This window comes from Podarcis filfolensis (assembly GCF_964270895.1).
Source record: "Podarcis filfolensis genome assembly, chromosome: 13".
NCBI lineage: Eukaryota > Metazoa > Chordata > Lepidosauria > Squamata > Lacertidae > Podarcis > Podarcis filfolensis.
In genome coordinates, this window is record NC_139615.1 from 26,712,984 (window position 1) to 26,735,291 (window position 22,308).

Genomic DNA, 22,308 nt, shown 5'->3' on the forward strand with positions numbered 1-22,308 from the left:
TATTTATACCCTGCCCATATGGCTTTTCCCCTGCCACTCTGGGTGGCTTACAGCATATATAAAAACACGATAAAAGGTCAAATATTAAAAACTTCCCAATACAGGGCTGACTCCAGGTGTCTTCTAAAAGTTGACACCTGAAGGTGTCAAGGAGATAAAGAACTACAAAACTTATGATTCTATGATTCTTCCATCTTTGCGAACTTATCACCAGTCTGTGGTGCCTAGAGCCACACAGAGTACTCTAAACGAAGTAATGCTTACTGTCATGCAACACGAATTACAAGTTGCTGGTGAAAGTGGGAAGAGCTTTGCTTTTGCTAAAGTTATAGCACATACTGTGAAAGGGAATGAGGAGAACAAGAGTACAGGTTTGTGTCCTTGAGTTCTTCATCTCTTCCCTCCCTTGGAACTCTCAAAAATTTCTCCTGATTAGTAAGCTGCACAAAGCTGACACACGTGGAGCAAATATTTGGATCAGAATCTACCACCTCTTAGCTACATCTGCACCACACAAAATTAATACACAAGGATGCTTCAGATATTTACATGACTAATTATGCAAAACGGATATTGTAGAGTTGGAAAAGTTTCAGAAAAGGGCAAGCCAAATGATCAAAGGGGTGGAGCGACTCCCCTATGAAGAACTGCTGCAGCGTTTGGGACTTTTCAGTTTATAGAGAAAAGGCAAGTGGGAGGTGGCATGATAGAAGTTTATAAAATTATGCTTGGCATGGAGAAAAGTGGATAGAGAAAAGATCCTGCCCGCCCTCAACACTAGAACTCATGGCCTTCCAAAGAAGCTGAATGTTGGAAGGTTCAGTAGCCAGTGTTCAAAATTCGCCAGGTGCACCCCGCACTTGCGATCCAAGTGAAGATACCCGGGCAGCAGGATGTTGCCTGAGGTCTCCACCATCTGGAGGTGCATGCCTGGATCCAGACTGTTTTCACACACTAGCAGCATATCCTATATAATTATATCTATCTGTATAATTCCCATGCGCTCTGGTTTCCATCACTGTGTTCTGTTGCGCCAGAAGCTGTTTAGCCATGCTGGCCACATGTCCCAGAAAGCTGTCTGTGGACAAATGCCGGCTCCCTTGGCCTGAAAGCGAGATGAGCACCGCAACCCCATCGTTACCTTTGACTGGACTTAACCGCCCAGGGGTCCTTTACCTTACTTATATAATTCTATCCATTATATTTTATCTGCATGATGAGAATGAATTTCAGGAATCAAGAAGTTGTAATGAAAAATGAGACTTTGGAGCCGTCTGGCCCCCATGTGGCAACTAGGCATTCTGTTTTGGCGACTGTAACCCTGGTTTAAGGAGCCATTTGGCACCTGGCTAATATATATGAGTTTCTAACATTGCTCCCAAGAGAGATGGATGCCAACCACCAGAAGAATGGGAAGAGATATGAAGTCAATCCTCAGTTTCTTCCAATTCAAGTCTCCACTTCCTTATCCCACTCTACCAATATTACTTCTGGAAGGAAAGTGGACACAATTATACAGGCAGGTTATATAACAGCCCCACATTCCTCTTAACTACTACAGTACTACCACCCTACTTTTCACTATGTAATGTCTGGGACTCCTTCAAAAGTGCTTCTGATATGAGGACTGTCAAAGTACAAAGAAATTTATGGTTTCTTATTTTTAGATTCTCTTGATTTCAGGACAAAGAAGTTCAGGGGGGAACTCTGGGCATGAAACAGTTAAGTTTTGTGCTTTTACCATTTACACGCAAAAGAGGAAGAAAAGAAGCACATGTGAGATTCAGGAAGGGGAAAGCTTCCAAAGCCTACTTACATCTTAACACGCCTAAAGGCCAGAAACTTTCACATGAAGTAATTTTCCACCCATTACAAACTCAAACCTCCCTCCCACCAAACTTGGGAGATTCTAAACGAACCTGCTAAAACAGATTACTTATCTTCCTTCCTCAAGTGCTGTTTAAAGGGACCTAATATTTTATATGATTTTGTTTGTTTTTCACACAGTGGCATTTTTAAATTTATTTAGCTACAGCAAATTACTGTTCTGGTTCGCAAGAGTTTACTCTTGTAAAGAGGAAGCTAAGCGACCTAAAAGTGTAGAAAGCAAGCCCTGAAGAAAAGCTAGCACAAAACTTAGGGCCTCACACACATTTTCCTCCAAACCTGCACACAGCATCATTCCCAAACAGTGGTTCAGAGCCTGTCGGCTGATCATAACAGTGTCGTCACATATGCCGATGCGAATGTAATCCATATGCCCACCTAAGCCCCTGTAAAAACCACAAGTAGTTACGTCCTTAACATATCTCTAGATTTTCCCACAAGGGATCTAATATACACCTGACCTGTCTCATCAGCACCGTTTGTTCACATCTGACAGGTGCTATCTGCTCTGACATCTCTGCAGGTGCACGGTTGAATGGCCTGACCAAAATGAAAGTCATACTGGTTCAAGGAGAGAATGTGTACTTTCTTCAAGATTATCATGCTCTTTGACATATGCAGACGGTAAACGAACCAAGTTTACCTCCAATCATTTCCATGACGAGGAACTAGAAATGAAGGAATGAAGGCTGAAATTAGTGCAAGGCAACTGCTACTCTCAGGAGTCAGACTGCATGTCTTTTACGAAATTATCTCCCCCCCCCCCGGATGGGAAGTTGGGATGCTGGAAGAAAGGGCCCGGTAGAATGAAGACTAAAACCAAGGTATAATGCTAGCGTCAGCAGATCAATATCCATCCCATAATAATACAACGGCAACAAATACGTCATGGGTCAACCACACAAGCACAGAACTTGGAATAAGAATTCCAAATATTTAAAGGCAGATGTCACGGAGCTTACAATTAACTAGATAAGCTCCAACACACAATGACCACAGAAATTGGGTGGGGAGCAGCATTCAGCAACAAGGAATGAGAGACTTCACAGTGCCCAAAGTAACTCTGGACTCAAATATTCAGAAATGGCTAATTAGGCTGTGTTGCAGGAGTCAACTGTTCTTGCAGAATTCAACTTTTCTTAGTACAGGTTTTTCATTTTTAAAGAACCCTACATGCAATATCTTCCACTGAGTCTAACACAGGAATGCCAAGTATGGACCCTGTACTAATTGGTAACCAACAGTTGACCCAAATGCATCATAAACCACACACGAACATAATTTACCAAATAAAAGCAAGGGTCACCACTGAAATTACAGGACATGGTTTTCATGTTGGAAATGAAAAGGCCTGTTGGAAAGCAATCTCAAAATGGCCGCAGAGACATTCTTCATAATGTCTGAATGAATTTATGCAAACGGGGGACCTGTAAAAGAAGGTGATTTGAGGACTTTACAAGATACATATTTAACAGCTTTGCCTGTTCCTTTAAAGAGAGTCATTTTCTGAGATGGGACACTTCCCTACAGAAGAGTTTTGAAAAATTTAAGCAAGAGAATAACATGTCTCAAGAAACACTGAGCCAATGACTAATAACCCTCTTTTATTTAACAGACTATATTGCAGAATATATTATAGCTGAAATGTATGCTTCTGGACACACTGATATAATTCTCATGGCCAGTTAAAGTTGCAAAGTCATACCTGCACTTATGTACATTTCCACCAACTCCGCACCAGAGTTTGAAATTCGCCAGATGCATTTTGCACCTGGCTATTGGTCAGTTGCGACCAAGTGAAGATGTCTGGCTGCCAGGAGGGTGCCTCACGTCTCCACCATCTGGAGGTGCATACCTGGGGATCCTTGGATCTTGACTGTTTTAACACACTAGCAACACATCCTGTAGACTTCTATCCATGACGTTTTTATATCTGCACAATCAGGACGTATTTCAGGAACCAAAAAGTTGTATTGAAATTTTCAAGCCACCTGGCCCCAAAATGGCAGCCAAACATTCCAATTTGGCAATTGTAACCCTTGTTTAAGGAGCCATTTGGCACCCAGCTTATATATGTGAGTTTCTAACACTGTTCAGTATTATTTCTACTAAGAACATTTAAGCTTTAGATGTTACTTCTTAAAATAAACCGTACAATTATCAAAAACAAACTGTTGTGCTTCATGGGGGATTTCAGTTCTAACAGGCAGTTTGGACATCAACATACTTCTGCCCAACTCCAGGGGGTCAAAGCATTTTTCTCCAGAGACAGATGCCAAGCATGTTGAGTGAGCCAGTCAGTCAGTCACCTATAACAAATGGCTAAAGCTAGCAACCTGCCCCACACAGTTACAGGGCAGCACAGCATAAACTATTAAGCCATGATGGGCACATAAAGCAAGTGTCATTTTAAAATTAATTAGCCAGTGATTATCTAGTTCCAGATATGTATAGTTCAGCAAGTTCAAAATCAGCTATTAGCAATGTGTGTTTTCCAGCCCTGCTGCAATAAAACACCCCCTACCCACTCAGGCTCTAATGCCAAGACAAAGCTATTTAATAGATGGGAAAGAGTTTGAAGAACATAATTAAAACACACACACACACACCAACAACAACAACAACAACAACAGCAAGTGCTCTTGCTGTTCCATTTTTGCTCTTGCAGTTCATAAATGATCTATTTCAATGACAGGAGAAGTATTTTTGGGCACTCAAGGACTGTTGTCAAAACCAGGAACACGAGACATTGAACCAAAGTACAACAGCCTTGCTTACATTACGCAATGCACGAACCAAGAATCTCACCAAGCTGTATGAAGGAGGGACGATTGAAAATACAGTAACAATGGCTCCAGACAGATTTTTATTCTGTCTCAGAATTAAAATGTGCTTCAAGCAACACAGAAATCAAATGGGATGATAGTGTTGGAGAAGCTAAGCAAGGCACCTTATTCAAAAGGTATCGGCAAAGACCCTTTTAAGTCAGGAAAGGAGAAGTCAACATATGGCCAGGCTTCGTATTGCCCTGTTATCAAGAGGCATTATATACGTGTATATATAGCACCAGAAACTTCAGACATCTTTGTATTGCTTTAATACAGCAACTGCTCATTGGATGCTTGACAGCATCCTGTTAATGTAATATTCTAATATGTAATATTACAAGGCTGTAATATTGTCATAGCACTTGCGCTGTGTCAAGGCAGAAACTGGCATAGGTGCCATGTTATTCCTCCTCACGGTCATTACCATCTTACATTTCATCTAGCAATAATTGTGGGAACACAGCTTAAGTGTGGGTGGGCTGCAACTCCTTGTTTATCGGTAGCCGGGGAAAATAATACATGCCTACATATATGGAAGTGAATGATACTGCAATGCCAAGAGAAAATCTGAAGAAACTAATTATCAGGCCTGGAAGGATTCCAAACAACTGACCACCCACATTCCTACCCATCTGACGATTTACAGGTTTGAAATATTTAGCCGAACATATGCAAGGTTGGCACCTAAAGGTCCAGAGCTTGTTTCTAATAAAGCAACTTCCATAGGATTTGAAAATTTTTTTCTCTCCAACTGCATTAAATGAATACCATTAATAATATAACTGTAGAAAGCAATGAATAAATGTTAATAATCATCATCATACTCTGCACTCTTCAGGGCTAGAAATGTCTCTGAAACCGCAGTCAGGATCCTCAATTCTGCACCCAGAACTAATTTTTGCATTTGTGCAGTGTTATTAGTAAAATGCACACACAGCCCTGCTCATAAGGCACTACCAGTAGTCACAGCTCCCTATGTGAAGAACCTGCTTGGAAGACACACCCTATTACCTGGGAACACTGTCCCATAATCCTATGTGGGCAGACATGAATTCTGAATGTGCTCAAAGGCCCTCTTCCTTTCTACTTCACACATTCTAGGACTGAGACTTGGAATTGACAGCAGGTACTGGGACTGAGCCCTGATATCACCAGCCACCATTCCTACACCACCATTTCAAACTTTTGAAGTGCTTTGTAAGTTCATACCTCATCTGATCAAGACAGTTACCCTATGAAAAGATGGTCAGATGGACTTGCATAAGACCAATCAATGCACTTCATGGTCCATTATGAATGTGGCCATCACTAAAATGTTAGTCATCACAGCCCACTGACCTCATTTCTGCACATGACACAGTGGTAGCACTTGCAGATACCCCCCAAAACACAGAAACCATCCTAAAATGTAGAACCTATGCATCTCAACTACTAAGTAATTTATCATTAGCGACAGTTTTATCAAAGGGGGAATGGTAAATGTATTAAGCATCAAATTAGCTAGCTACATACCTAGCTAACTTGGGCAATGTTGATGGACTCTTTGTGCCCTTACTTCTATCAAAAAAACTGATATTAACTGGAAAGCTAATACTATGGATAGAAGATATGACGACTCTTGAAACAAATGAACAGATTGCTTTTAGTTGCAGATTGTATATGCATAAATATAATGATACTTGGAATGCATTTATAAAAATTATGACTTGTTAATAATTGTATAGCCATTAGAATAATAGCATTGCTTATATACCTTTATATCATATTGTATTACAGTTTTGAGCACCTTTTTCTTTTTCTGCCACTTTATTTGTCCACTGAAGTTTTTCAATAAAATATCAATATAAAAAGCAGCTGTACGCAAAGCAATGTGCCTGGAGAAATGTAGCCCACTGTATTGCTTATTTGTGGCTCTCACTTCCTCCATCTACCTCTCTGTGTCTATGCTATAGGTCAAAGGGGTACTCTTAATTCAGTTAAAAGAGAAAGACTGGAACAAGGAATAGGTGTAAATGTAGTGTGCAAGTCAGATTAAAACTCAACTTCATTTGACCCAAACTATTACCATTGCCAATCTTACACGTCACTTACACTGACCAAAACTCCAATAAATACTGATTATCTGCTGCCAGTGGCATCTACTATATTGGCATAACATCATGTTTTGTGCCAAAATATACCCCGGTACAACTCGTGCCAGTGTACAAACATGGGCTGTTGAAGGGGAAGAGCCAGACAGATTAACCCAGGCTCCCTCAGACCCACTCACAGCAGCAGCATAAAGAGTAGTTATATATATATATATATATATATATATATATATATATATATATATATATATATATATATGTGCTGAACTCAAATCAAGAAAACCTCACTCCAGCTACACAAGCACTACAAAGCATAGGAGTTTAGCTACCTCTGCAGCCCAGCAGAGCATAGCAATAACAAAACACAAACCCCAAACAGAGACCCCATAAGTCAAATAATAGGCTACCCAGCACCTGTTGTTGTCCTGAGGCAGACAGGACTCTTTGTTCCTGCTTTATGATCCAGGTGGGCTGTGGTCCTTCAGTACAGTCCTTCTGTTTGATCTAATCTGCCTCTTTCTGGAAATAACATGGGCAAGTTATGTGTATCCCACCACTCTCTGCAAACAAAATCATTCTCTCAATGGAGCAATCAGGGTGCATTGACTAGGTCACACTGGCGGCTGATTTGTATCTGTTACCTCCTACTAGCCATAAGAGAGGGTTTTGTATGGTTATTAAAATACATTTTAGTACACACTTCTTATGCACCAGAAATGCACTGCAAAATCCATAGATTTTTTCCATGCAAAAGTTCTTGGGTTTCCATGAAATACTACTATTAAGAGACCTTTATAAAACTAGTCCATTTCCAGCAAATATAAACACATACTGAATTATGCCAAACCAGTCTTGGTTTATCTAGCTCAGTACTGTGAACACTGATTGCCAGTGGCTTTTCCAAGATGTCAAGCAGGGGTCTTTCCTAGCCCTACCTGCAGATGCAAGGGATTGAACCTGGGAGCCGTCCGTGTGCAAAGTCACTGATCTATGGCCACTCCCCATTTAAAGTGTTCATACGAAAGCTTCTCTTTACATAGTTCATCTCTAATATCTTGACTATTTGCTGATGACATACACATTCCACCAGATCCGTCTTTGATAATTCTTTAAAAAGCACTGCTCCTCTCACCTTCAGTTTCTACATCTTTCTTGGCATAAAAGCTTCTGAGCAGTGCTCAAAATTCCCCAACTGCAACCACGGGGGAGATTTCCAGATGTCAGATTGGTGACTGACATCTCCATCGAGCCAGACAACTCGCACACAGCAAAAGATGTATGTCTTGGTGTTTCTGTGCTGCTGCAAGGCAGCAAACTTTGCTCTGTGCTTCCGCGTGGGCTGCAATCCTAGGCATACTTTCAAGAAGGCGGCGGCGGAGGAGGAGGAGTTTGGATTTGATATCCCACTTTATCACTGCCCTAAGGAGTCTCAAAGCAGCTAACAATCTCCTTTCCCTTCCTCCCCCACAACAAACACTGTGTGAGGTGAGTGGGGCTGAGAGACTTCAAAGAAGTGTGACTAGCCCAAGGTCACCCAGCAGCTGCATGTGGAGGAGCGGGGAAGTGAAGCCGGTTCACCAGATTAAGAGTCTACCGCTCTTAACCACTACACCACACTGGCTCCCTTGAGGGTAAGAAAGCCCCTCTGGACACGGAGGGACTTATTTCCAAGTGAACATGCCTAGGGAGAAGGGGGGGTGCATTTGCCCTTGTGCCTACATAACCAAGCTTGCCCAGCCCCACATTGTCGGCATCTCAGAAAGGCCAAGCTGGCCTGGGCAGCCCATCCCAAGGAGTGTCTCCCATGTTGCAGTATTAGTTCATGTATTTTTTTGCGGGGAAAGACTACTGTAATTGGTAAATTGGGCGACTGAATTGTTAAATATATTAACAATGACAATATACCCAATTCATTTTTTGCTTTCCAATCCTGGGGGTGGCAACCGTAACCTAGGTTTAAGGAGCCATTTGGTGAATAGCTTACATATCTGAGCTTCTAACACTGCTTCTGAGACAGGGGCTATCACTACTGCATACTATGTACAGTGGTACTTTGGTTCTCGAACGTAATCCATTCTGGGAATCTGTTCAACTTCCGAAACATTCAAAAACCAAGGCGCGGCTACTGATTGGTGCAGGTGCCCTGGAAACAATAACCGACAGCCGCATCGGACATTTGGCTTCTGAAAAACGTTTAAAAACCGGAACACTTACTTCCAGGTTTTTAGCACCCAGGAGCCGAAAAGTTTGAGTACCACGGCATTTGAGAACCAAGGTTCCACTGTAATGCCTAACACTGCTTGTGCGAAATAAGTGACTCTGCTGGGGTGAGAGAGGAACCAACATGTTAGCTGACTGGAAAGACTCGTTCAATATTAATTATTTATGATGTTGTTGATGATGATGATGATAATGAACTAGTTGCTTACTAGAGAAGTCTAAGCAACTTACAATTAAGAGCCCCAAAGGCACAGTGCAAAATAAAAAGCCAAGCATTCCAGTAAAAACATTTCAACAAAAGAACTACCAAAACAAAAACAAAAATTTCAACAGGAAGAATTCAATTAAATAGGCCATCAGCCAACCTAGCAACACTCGATCTAATACCTGTGAGGGATGTATGGAGTGTTAGGAAAGGAGTAGTACCTCTCGTGGGAGATATATCATGCTCCTTCTGGGGTAGTTTGTTTACCTTTGGTCTCCTCCACCCTGCACTCAGCTCTCACCTGTGGCTTCCAGAAGCTATCACCATGCAACAGCAGTCATACCCTGAGAACAGCTTCAACTGGTCAGCTAAACCAAGTGAGGGTAGCCAATGTGTCTCAAACTCCTTGATGAGTGAGGGACTTCCCCTGCATGCAAAGACAGACATCTGGTGGATTGAGTAGACGAGACCAACAGTGAGCCCAACAGTCAAGAAGGCGATTTCTGCATGTGCTGTAGAAGGAAGTGAGGCAGATGGGGTTCATCAATCTGGAAAAACAGTCTTGTGCAATATCTTTGGAAGATGAAAAGGCTAAGGAGTAAACCCTACACCAATCCGGAGTGCAGTCCCTAGGACAGTTGGATGGTGCCTTGTACGCCTCCTTCAGGCAACACCTGAAGCCAAGCTGGCGCCAAATGTATCGCTCTGCTTTCCTTTAGATCACATCAGCGAGGCAGCCCAGGACCTCCATACACATTGCCCAGGCTTGTGTCCCAGGGAGGTCACTTCACCGCTGCTAACACATGGTTGGACTTCACCGCTGCGGGTGCACTCCAGTCTCTTGAGACAGATGGATGCCAACAGCAAAATAGCTGGAAAACAATGTATCTTTTTGGCACCAGGCTAAAAACTAACAGTAACACCAGACAGACATCACTGGGAAGAGCATTCCACAAACGGGGCCACAACTGAAAAGGCTCATTTCCCCAGCTGTTACCCTCCAAATAGAAAATGATCTCAGATAAAGACCAAAGGGTACTGGCAGGTCTATATTAAGAGATGTGCTCCAAAAGATATGGGGAGTTATAACTCTCCCAGTACCCTACAACATATTATTATTTTGCTAACAATGAACCACTGATTGGTACTGATCTTGGGCATAACCAAGGAATTTGCTTCTACATCATTGTTCGGGGTGAGTTAGACGTCTAGTTAAGCTCTCAGGAAGATGTGCCACTGCTCCCCTATCCAAATTTAGAAAATCTAAATGTTATTTATAGAAACAACATTTTATGGACACATATAACAGACAGCATATGTGCTGAAAGATGGGACTTGATAACATGTCCTGAAATGGATTCCGAGAAACCTTTCTGCAAAGCTGTCTCCTAAAATGAAATAAAATAAAAAAATCAGCAACTCAACTACACTACAGTCACTTAAAATTCCCTCAAGAGCTCAGGTCCCTTAAGGGCACAATAAAGGCAAATGTTTTATTCCAAGTATTTTAAAAATCACACTTCAATCTCCAATTTGAAGTAATACTAAGATATTATTTAGTACTGACTTAGTGGAAGATGATATACAAAGTACCTTTGGAGGACTAACAAAGCTCATTCTTAGCCATTCAGAAGAAACGGATTTGCAGTATCTTTTAACTTACAACATCTGTGCCATAGCTACAAGAAGCGTGTGGTTTTTTTCAACTGGAGCTCATCGGAACTCAGTTCCAGCACCTCTCAGTGTGGTGCCATTGGCATTACAGTGGTACCTCGGGTTAAGTACTTAATTCATTCCGGAGGTCCGTACTTAACCTGAAACTGTTCTTAACCTGAAGCACCACTTTAGCTAATGGGTCCTCCTGCTGCTGCCGTGCCGCCGGAGCATGATTTCTGTTCTCATCCTGAAACAAAGTTCTTAACCTGAAGCACTATTACTAGGTTAGCGGAGTCTGTAACCTGAAGCGTCTGTAACCTGAGGTACCACTGTATAAGAGAACATGGGAGGCGTTCATGGTGAGTTCTGTCACCTCTATTTCTAGCTGGCTGCAAGAGATATAGCTGCAACATAAACCTCTACTATCGCCTCTTTCAGTTATTATTTGCATGCAAAGTTCTACTGCAGCATATTAAACCACTAGATAATTTCAAGGGTGTAAAAACAGCCACCACTGGCACTCAAAAAACACCCAAGTCAGGAAATAGGTACTGGGATTGCTGCAAAAGGGAAGAAGCAGAATTTCCCTCCTGTCTCCTGGAAAAATCTCATTGGGTCTATAATTTTGCAGGCTTTGTGTTTTTTTAATCCCTGGTAATCCAAGTGTGCACCATTTGTGGTTATGCTAACCACAGGACGTGTCAGAAGCACTACATGAAATGAATGTTAAAGGGGCACAAACTTAAAAAAACAAAAAGGACTAACAAAGGGAACAACCCACTCAAAGTCAAGGGTTGCAACTCCCATTGTTTTCAGTGAGAGAGGATTAAGCACCTGATTAGGCCTCTCACTTAAATAAACTCTGTTTTGATATTAAATTTGGCAGGGTTATGCCTACAATATCTTAGTGTCACAGCATCAGCATATTTAGCAAAAATGAGTAATTCTATCTCTGTCATGTTTAGTCATATTTCAGTGCTTTATTACCCAAACCGTGCCAAATTTCTATCCAGCTTTTTGAGACCTTGTAATTAAACTAGCTCAGGGTTCTCAATCAGTGTTAGAAACTGGGATAGAAAGGATAGGAGCCAAATGGCTTCTGGGGCCTGGGTTGTGGGCGCCAAAACAAAATGTCTAATCGCCACGGTGGGTGTCAGCAACACATTTTATTTAATATTTTGATAAGCATGAACTAATATGCAATTCACATAAATGACACATTGTTAATATCACATTTTTTGCAGAAACTGTTAATACATATTTAATTTAGTGTTTACAATAAAAATGTTGGTACCGTACTTCAGTTTTCAAAACACTCATTATTGTTAAACGCCTTAAAAATATTGTTTGGCCTTAATATATACTTTGAGGCTTCAAAGCACATACATTTCAGTAATCCTTGACTGTCAGCCAGGTGTTAAAAAATGGCACCGACTTTTTGAGGTGCTCACAAATGGCGAATCTTGGTGCAAAATGCGCCTGGTGCCCTGCTAATTTTGAACCCTGTTCTCAAGAACCTTCATCTTCACTAAGTCTTTAAGGTTCCACTGATTTCCCCAAAGACAAGATTTCATCTTGCCCACGAGTTACTTGTCTGTCTTAAAAAAAAGTTTTCCCTCTGAAGCCATCACTGTGGTCAACATCACATCTGACCAAATGCCATACCCCAGAAAGAAGCCCCTTTTTACATCTTGAAGTTCATTCTTTCCTGGCTATGCAATATAGCATTTTTTCTAAAGTTATCCTGCTCTCACTAAGGAGAGAGACACAAGGAGTACCTCGGTATTTACCCAGAACACAAGATTATGCGCAAAGTGGCAGACAGACATTTCAAGGGGGGGGAGTGGTCTGAATGCATACCCCCTGAGAATGCAACAAGTGCAACATTCACCACTCCTTAGATATGTGAATTTAAACCCACCATTCGTCACCTTTCATGGGGGGGGGAGAGAAACATCTCTACAAACCAAATAGCAAATTCAATACCACAGCTGAGCTAGTACATCAAAGACCTAACTGCTGAAGAAGGGAATAAGAGATGCATTGTAAAGAATGAGCCAAAAGATGAGAAGAAATAAATCACTCAGCATGTCATGATTAAGATTCCTCGATGTCAGAAGTAGGCAACTTGCTCAACCCTAAGAGATATATTCAGACTCTTCTGGTGAGTAGGAATATGCTAAAATTCACCTTCAGTTTGCATGTTTTTATTGCAGGCAGTTAAAGTGGTTTGCAACATTTCCTTTAAAAGGAGTAAGAGGAATCTAATTTTTATTCCCATTCCAAATCCCATTGTCCCTTCCCACACACCTAAAAATGTGTATATGGAGGAGCAGGGTAACTCTTCAATTTCAATATTGAATAAATATTGTAATATTAAAGATATGTAAACACTTGAAAGGATCAATTAGGGCTAGGATTAAATTGGGATTAAATATATAAATAAGAAAATGTACAAAAAGAAAAGTAAGGAAATATGATTATGACTGTGATATGGTTTATGAAATAATGATATTGGAAACTGGTATATATAATTACTAAGAAATTCAGATGGGAGAGATTTGAGGAAGCCAAATAATATGACTATGAAGATGGATTTTAATTAATTAATTAAAATTAAGTGATGATCTGTTGTATTGTATGTTTCATATTCTTTTTTCTTTTTTTCTGTTTCATTCTTTTTCCTTTATTATTGTCAGCTTTTTCTTTTTTCGTTATGTTTACGTATTAAAAATAATAAATATTATTGTAAAAAAAAAAAAAGAAACCCTTCAATTTCCTAGAACACAATGGCAATTTGGGATGTTGTTTCCAGACGTTTCATCATTTTAATTTCAATGGTCTACCCATTGAATAGAACTTGGTGAGATACAACCCAGAGTATTTGGACTAGCAAAGCAGGACTGTCTTAAATCAACCATTACAAGCTTTAACTGACTAGAGTTTGTGCTGCCTAGCAAGTCAAATATTGCTGTTATTGCTACAGCACATTTCAGTGCACAAAGTACACCACAATCCTCAAGTGAGTCTCGTGACAATCTTTTGAAACAGGCAAGGGCATGAGACTCACCCAAGGCTAGCAAGCATGATTCCTTGGTCAGCAGGCATTTGAACACACTCTACCCTCCAGAGGCTGTTGGACTGGTTTCCAGATTTCCTGACCACTGGCTATACAAGGCTGGGCCTGATGGGAGCTGGAGCCCAGCACCATCTGGAGGGCACAAAATTGGCCATCATTGGCTAGCCTACATCAAGACTGAACACCTGTGTCTATGTCACAACAGGGGCTCAAATTTATTGAACCCAACACCTTCTATCTTTAACTTTATTGATGCATTCTAAAATACAAGTCTCATTTGATAATAATTTTTAATAATTTTCAATTACAATCCAATAATAGCCTCATTATAACAATACCGTTTTATAATACAATTATTAATGCCAATCATTCAAATACCAAATTATATAATTTAGATAAGGTGCTAGAATTGATGGTTAGATGGTTTATAATATTCTGCTACCAAAACAGGCTTGTATTACACTGCAGATGCTTCTACAGGTAACTCTTTCAGAATGGGAGACAAACAGCTATCAGACCGTTTCCATTTATAACCAAAAAAATTTTCAAACAGTAAAAAAGTCTTTGATGCATGTTAAACCTCGACTCCCCTCCCCCTCTTTTTGCGGTTCCTTAAATTTACTCTTTTGCCTTTATATTTATACCTTTTCTCATTCATTTCATATAAGTTTTAGCAACTGAACGTTTTTACAACAATCCCGCTAATGTCTTAATTTGTTTACAATTTGTTTGTAAATATTCAATAAAAGATTCCCATTCCCTATTAAAGAGATTGTTGTCTTGGTTTCTTACTCTTCCGGTAAGAGTCGTCATTTCTGCATAGTCCATTAATATCTGTATCCATTCTTGTCTTGTCGGGCCTTCTTTCCATCTTTGGGCAAATACGATTCTCGCAGCCGTGGTTGCATGATCCCTTATTTTCGAAAAGAAAAGCTTCTGGTTGTTTTTTAAAAACAAATGTTATCTTAAACATCTTTTTAATTCATTATCTATCATTTCCCAGTAGTCTTTAGCTTTATTGCAAGACCACCATTTATCTACGAATAGTATACCAAGCTATAATTGACCTCAGAAGGAACTGCAGCAATACACCTTATTTCTATTGTTTTATTTAATCATGTGAACCACTGTGATATATAAAGAATTCTAAACAAAATAAACCAAAATATCCTCAAAATAAAAGTCTACTCTTACTCTTTGATCCATTACCATTTTCCTTACCCGATTAAGAATTGTGCACCCCCTGATTTAAAGATTCAGTTGATTAATCTACCAATTAAAGCTTGCATGGCTACTAAAAACCTTGGCAATACAGATCTCATTAGGGATAGCACACAGGGGCAAACCACATCGTTTCCAAAATAGCATCAGATCAGTCAAGCTGAAAACAGGCCAGTAACGGAATGCTACTATAATGAGAATCCAACCATCTTAAGTCAATCTGCCTCCACAAAACTACCAATAGCTACCACAGCCAATGAGAAACAGCAAATGTCTCTAGGCAACAAGGGCGGGGGATCCAGAAATCCTTGTGCTGGAGGGTAGAGAAGAGGCTATGTGAGTCTGAAGCATTGTGACCTCTCCCCTATGGATTCCTAGGAAAAGAGGTAAGGAAAAAGCCACCTATATCCAATAGGTTATGAAATGCAAATGCCAAGCGAACAAAGAAAGGTAGCAGCAAGCAAAGATAGCAGTCAATGGGCATTGCTGGAAAGGGCGGCGCTACTTTATTTTGGCTAATTACTATATATTAATGCTGCAGTTACAGCACATTACTATCTAGGCCTAATAATGTGTGGCTAGCAATTCCTACCAAGACTGAAAGCTGCCTGGGCTAGAAAAGCTGCCAACTGAGCAAACACACAATGCTACAACAGGGTCACACTATCGAAAGGAACTCAAATGCTGTTTTGGAGCTTGAGGCAGAAAGACAAAAGGAAAGGGCACTAACATTCCAGAATATCCAGTTATTAATTCTACTGCCCTATTAATTTTACACACTAAAGAGGCTTACAGTAGTACCTTGGTTTACAAACTTAATCCATTCTGGAAGTCCGTTCTTAAACCAAGGCGTGCTTTCCCATAGCAGCTGGGAACTCAATTTACAAATGGAACACACTCAAAATGTTCTGCTTCCAAGGCAAAGTTCCCAAACCAAAACACCTACTTCCGGGTTTGCAGCGTTCTTAATCCAAGCTGTTCAGAAACTAAGCTGTTCTTAAACCAAGGTACCACTGTATTTCCTTTACCTGTAAACAGAAGCAGGTGCGCTTCTCCAAGGTACAGATCAAGACTGCATCTCTCTGAAGGCAGTTGACCCCACTACACCAAAATATAAACCCCTTCCCTCAAAAGGCTCTATGGTTTGGAGACCATCACTTCTGACCCAAAGAAGTGAAAATATGAAGCTATGACCAATGAACAGTTCAGACACTATCTCAAGTGCAACGTCAAAACGGCAAATTTCACATTCTAAATGAACTTACATTAATTTCATCATACCCCAAATGGTCTGTCACTTGCTTCTAGTAGTCCAGGGTGGAGGGAGAGTGGTAAACCTTGGAGCCAAAACATTATAATTGGAAGGGTACTAAGCATTTTTATTCCATCTTTGCTTTTAACCAACTAGCAACATGAATATGGCCTCTGAAATAAAATAAGATGATTTTCAGAGATCGAACTAAAATCTCGCAAAGCAGAATCCACACAACACAGTACTTTTTCTTTTCTTTTCATGAAACAACAGTAGGGCATCCGCAGCAGAAAGCATTTGGACTGCTATGAAAAGTAATTGATCACTTGCGGATAATGGGGGGAGGGGGGGAGAAAGCACGGGTGTCTGATACAGAGGCGTCTTATAAGAGCTACAGTCAAGTCGTAGGTTACCACAATGAGGTTACATGAGGCTATGCATGCAGGCAACAATTGCAGGCATCCCCTGCAACGACTGGGAAACACTCCTCTGCCTGAAACCCTGGCGAGCCACTGGCAATCAGTGCAGACAATACTGAGCTAAACGGACCACTGATCCGATTCCATATAAGGCAGCTTCGCATGTCCACACAACAAGTTCATGGTTGTCTGCCAGACATATAGATGATTATGGCAGCAGGCGTAGGCTCAGCCACGCTCAGCAGAAAATCTGCAGACCGTGCATGACACCATTGTATCACATTGGCTTTGTGAGCAGTTACAGCAAGAGCCCAATGGTAAGGTCAAGGCTTTTTAGCTTAGTTCAGATTCATGGCCCTTCTTGCCTCCCTGCAGCAAATGCCACCTCCCAGCAGGAAAGCCAGCACTGGGACAATAAAGGCTATGATTTCACAGAATTTGCTGCAAAAATGTAAGAACAAAAACACTGCCCCGAGTACTGAACTGAACAATATCCAAAACACACAGAGGTTTGTCAGATGCCATCCATGCTATAAAGACACTGACCCAGCAGCTGAATTTTGCCTATACTTCTCATGGCCCCACATAAATAAGATCTTATTTTTGCCGAATGTGAAATCTACCCTGCACCCATTCCTCAGTCTTCAACTCAGTCCTTCTTTCGTTTCAAAGCAAGTATCTGTCCCTCTGAAAAATGTCTGTCTGTGCAACCAGCCCCTAGGCCTGGGGCTACAGCAGGGGTCAGCAAACTTTTTCAGCAGGGGGCCGGTCCACTGTCCCTCAGACCTTGTGGGGGGCTGGGCTATATTTTGGGGGAGAAATGAACGAATTCTTATGCCCCACAAATAACCCAGAGATGCATTTGAAATAAAAGGACACATTCTACTCACGTAAAAACACACTGATTCCTGGAACTTCCGTGGGCCGGATTTAGAAGGCAATTGGGCCGGACCTGGCCCCCAGGCCTTAGTTTGCCTACCCATGGGCTACAGGAATGACAGTTGCAATCCACTGGTTGACCACTCAAATCATGTGTGCATGATCAGCACAGGAATTAAGTTGTAAATTTTGCTTTTTATTCTCATCCCCTGCTCTCCTTCTTTCTTTTGCATCCCTGCATTCATGAGCGCCTATGCATAGGGAGAAGAGTTCTGGTCCCAGCCACACAGCCCAGGGCAATGCTGTTTTAAGAGCAGACAGTTGGGCTATTTTCTTTCCAGCCAGCCCCAGCGCAGACACTGCTCTGCATGCTGGGGAAGCCTCTGCTCTCTACAGCTTCACTACACAACACCATCATTACGCTCTTCATAACGGAGGCCACAGCTGCCAGAGCAGCCTCCCGCCTCCCCATCTCTTTGCATTTTCTGAATTCCTTCAACAATGCAATTAAGTCTGTCTGTCTATATGTGCAAGAGTTATGTTATACATGTGACTTGGAACATTTGGTCTTCTTTATGTTAACTTATCTACACTGCCTACACTTGGTAGTTCTTGATTTATACTGATGACACAGTTGTGCTGTGTTTATGTTAAGTTAATATGTAGCCTCACATCGTAAGTGGGTGGCATTGTGACACAACAGTGGACCTGTAAACATGTGCAACGGCTGTGCACACATGAACCCAGCCTTTCCTGTGAGCACAGACTCTGATGTACCTGGTCCTGCATCTTGAGCCACCATTTTGTGACTAGCTCCATTCTCCCACAATGCCACTTCCTTGTAAACCCTGGATCTCTAGCTAATTAAAAAGAGAGAGCAGGACCCACAAGGCTGTAGTCTGATCACCCCTACCAGACAAGACTTAATCCATTGTAAGACCCTGACATAGTCTGTATTATCTTGATAATCAGAAGACCTGAGGCAGATTTTCTGTGTTGCGTAGGGAAGAGACACGTGCACAGGCAAGGCTAGCTCCTGCAGACACTGTAACTTTCAATGAATGGCCAGACAGCAACACCCCCAATTTAATTTATCACAAGGCGCTGATAAGATGAAGGCGCAGCCTTTTCCAATCCACAGCTCTAGTATTATTTCATTCACAAAATAATTAAGGCATTGTCTCCAGCCGATCCAGGGCAATGATAAGCACTGACCCAGGACGGAAGGATTTTAACTAGCACATTATTTAAGAGAGCTTTGGACCAGCTCAGGGGTAGATACCAGACAGCAATGTCTACACAGGAATTCCTATTAAATAGAGGGGGGACCCCAAATGAAAGCAGACACAAAGAAAAGGGCACAATATGCTGCTCAGTTACATTTTACTGCTCCTTTAACCAGTTGTTACCACTTCACAGCCATTACTTTCAACACCTAAAGCCCTGCCTACCCCATTTCCTTCCACGCCTTCTCCAATTCCAGAGACACCTCTTGCTTTCAGCAAGATCCCCCACACCCTACTTACCCCCCTCCCTCCCCTTCCCCATCTCCAGTGAAAGACATAATAGATCTTTGATCCTATCTCTTGCTATTTGTTTAGCAAACAAGCTGTAGATCCCTGGTTGCAAAAGGAATTCCCACCTCTCATAAGTCATTCATGCATCAATATTCCCCAAGTTGCCAGAGAAAAGGCCTCAGTTTTCCCCAAACAGGGCTGGAATGATTTTAAATTTGTACCAACCAAAAGCCTGGATTCAGACAGCAGGGACAACTTCACACCAACAACCTCTGTCTTGCCCTGAAGGAGTTATTTCTAGAGACCACCTTTGCTGTTCCAGCAGGCAGAGGCATGGTCCTATCTCTGAACAAAACTATAAGCAATATTTCACAATGTATGTTGTGAAAGACCAGGGAGCTGGAGTAGATGGGAGCAAGTAGAGAAAAAAGAATTTAGCGCTTCCTGCCTTTGGTAAAAGGCAGACGAGTGAAGGTGGCTGGAGTTCTTGGCGGCCTTAATCCCTATTGTGGAGTTAAAGATGAGGAGGTGATGCTATCCCTTCCAGTCAAGCATAATTAATTGAGTTTATATCAGATACCATCACTCTCACACCTAATCTTCCTACTGCAAAAACAAAAAGTATTGTGGCACCTTTGAAACTAACCAATTTATGATGGCATAAACTTTCCTACTGCTTCTGGCTTAACTTTGAAAAGAACAAAAACCTCTGTTTTATCCCTGTCTGGTTAATTTTTGTTGCTGGTCCTTCCTTACTTGGAAGTAAATACACCTGTTGCTACTCACAGTGGTACATGGTGCTGTTCAGTGTCTGCTTTGGTCAGTTCCTCCTCTTCAATATCAGACTCCCCACCCGAGCTGCTGTCCGTCACGTCGGAGTCAAACGCCTGCTCACAGGACCGCAGGTTAGCCATCCCACTGGCGGTAAACCTCTCCAGTTCTTCTGAGATGGAGTCACTTTTTAGGAAGCTGCTCAGGCCCTCTGAGGTACTCGTCTCGCTGGCAGCTTTCCTCAAGGCAGCTTCCGCCTTGCGGGTCAGCATCAGCTGACTTCTGTGTCTCAGGGAGTCCAAAGCTGGCAGCTTGCTCAGAGTCTTCTCCAAGAAGCCGCCCAGCTGCTGCTGGATGTGCCGCTCCACCTGCTTCGCCTGCACCACCTGCAAGCGCTTCTGCAGCCTGCGAGCCCGGTTTTCAATGTCTGCCTGCCGCCGCAGCAGCACCCTCGTCCTCGTATCTGAATCTAGGGTGCTGAAGGAATTGCTTGGCAGGGAGATCTTCTGCTCTTCTGGTTTGCTGCTCCCCAGATTGGAGCAAGCAGGCACACCAGATAATGGCAACAGCCTGTCCTCTCCACCCCCTTCAAGCCCATGCTGCTGCTCCGGGGAACTGTGGCTCCGCTTACTTGCAGTGCCATTATTGCTAAGGGGAGCGGTATGCTCTGCATCAAGGCTTCTGTGTGGAAGAGTGCAGTTGGTCAAACCAGATTTCAGGTCCCCCAAATCAGACCCCCCAGGGCTACTAGAATCAACATCCTGGAGGGTCGCAGCAGGAGGAACACGCTTCCCGCCGTTGAGCGAAGCAGAGTTTTCATGATCGGAGCTGTTGCTCTTAGCCAACTTTTTAGCCAAGCCATTGACGGGTGCTTGCGGCAGAGGAGTTGGGCTACTAGTACTCATGGTTTTTAGGTTTTCCAAGGACAGCTCCAACACAGGTTGCCTCCCCAATAGGTCGCTAGTTTTCAAGAAGGACTGAGACAACAGAGAGTGAGACTTCAGGACTGTCTGTTTGTTGAAGACCCCTTGCAGCTTCAGAGACTCCTTCGGAGGAACCGAAGTCACATCCGAGCAGAGGTAAGACGTCACCAGGGGCTGCAGCTTTCCCAGCTCCTCCTTCGCAGAGTTATTTCGGAAGTCTAGGCTCGAATCCTCGGCTTTCCTCTTGGTGCCGTTGGTGGCGACAAGGATGTTGTTGGCGTTGCCGTTGTTTTCGGCACTGCCAGGAGACAGGGCGGAGGACGGGGGAGCCAGTTTGAACCGGATGTGGTGAGCTTCAGCTGCTGCGTCAGTGAGAGCGGGCGCCATAGTAGCCATTCAGCACAGAGAGACGGGAAGTCCAGCCTCTCCCGTTGCAGAGGCCAGCTCTGCTGTTTCCAACTGCCTCGCCAGAGGGCAGCCTAGAAAGAAAGCAGGGAGGGAAAGAGAGAGGAGGGAAAGTATTAGAAGCACAGAAATCAGTGCAGCTTCAGCATCAAGTGCATAATGCTTTTTTTTCTTTTTTTGGCTAAAGCACAATCATGGCGCAAGAATGTATTTTCTCCAACCCCAGCAGGTCACACCTCAGGTTCCACTGAAAGGGTATGCAAAGCACCATGCACAGAAGTAGCAAGACCTCATGGTGTGGCAGACACAGTGAGCAAAAAGAACAGCAGTGTGATAAGCAGGAACAAAGAAAGGGACAACCAGCTACTGGATAAATGCAGTAAGAATGGGTAGCCAATAGGCTGGGGAAAATACAAATGAAGAGGCAGACTGTGGAGTAAGGAGGGGGGCAAAATATAGTGTGACACCACAAGGGAGCCCTGCAATGCAGGCAAGACTCAAAGCTGATACTGCTACTACAGGAATGTGGTGATAAGCAGAGAGTCAAAGGTAAACCAACCACAAACCAGTCCAGGGATATATATTTTTCTTTCACTCAGTGAATCAGAACCAACCCCACACCTAAAGCCTTTCAGTTGTCTTGACTCTGAATCAAATCATAGAACACCAAAAGCAGTTGTATTTTGGGGGTGGAGGGCGGAATTTGTTCAGTTATCAGAAGCTCAAGCCAATTCCTTTAAAGGTCTCTTCCCTGGCTGCAAGCAAAGCATCTGTACTGCCCATCTCCTACGTTTAGCTTGATCTAATTACATACTATTATTTATTGATACTCTGCCTTTCCCAGCAAGGAGCTGAAGGCACAATATACTGTTCTCCCCCTTCTCCCAAGGTAATGACCTAGTCCAAGGTCATATAATGAGCTTAACAGGTGAGTGGGGGTTTGAACTCGAGTTAGT

General features: G+C 42.4%; 1 protein-coding gene and 1 long non-coding RNA gene across 24 annotated transcripts in view; both read right to left on the reverse strand.

Moving 5' to 3' along the window:
• The window catches only part of KANSL1 (KAT8 regulatory NSL complex subunit 1), a 144,531-nt gene that overhangs the window by 81,937 nt on the left and 40,286 nt on the right, over positions 1-22,308 (reverse strand). For all 23 annotated transcript variants that reach the window (XM_083582521.1, XM_083582528.1, XM_083582525.1 and 20 more), the window contains one exon: positions 20,040-21,426. In XM_083582521.1, coding sequence (XP_083438647.1) covers positions 20,040-21,343 — 1,304 coding nt within the window. In that variant the 5' untranslated portion in view covers positions 21,344-21,426. The remainder of the gene's footprint in view (positions 1-20,039; positions 21,427-22,308) is intronic.
• Positions 12,063-19,215, reverse strand: LOC310748206. Its single transcript, XR_014541198.1, has 2 exons — positions 16,201-19,215; positions 12,063-15,987 (listed from the first exon to the last, which is right to left on the reverse strand). It is a non-coding gene; the product is annotated as an uncharacterized lncRNA (long non-coding RNA).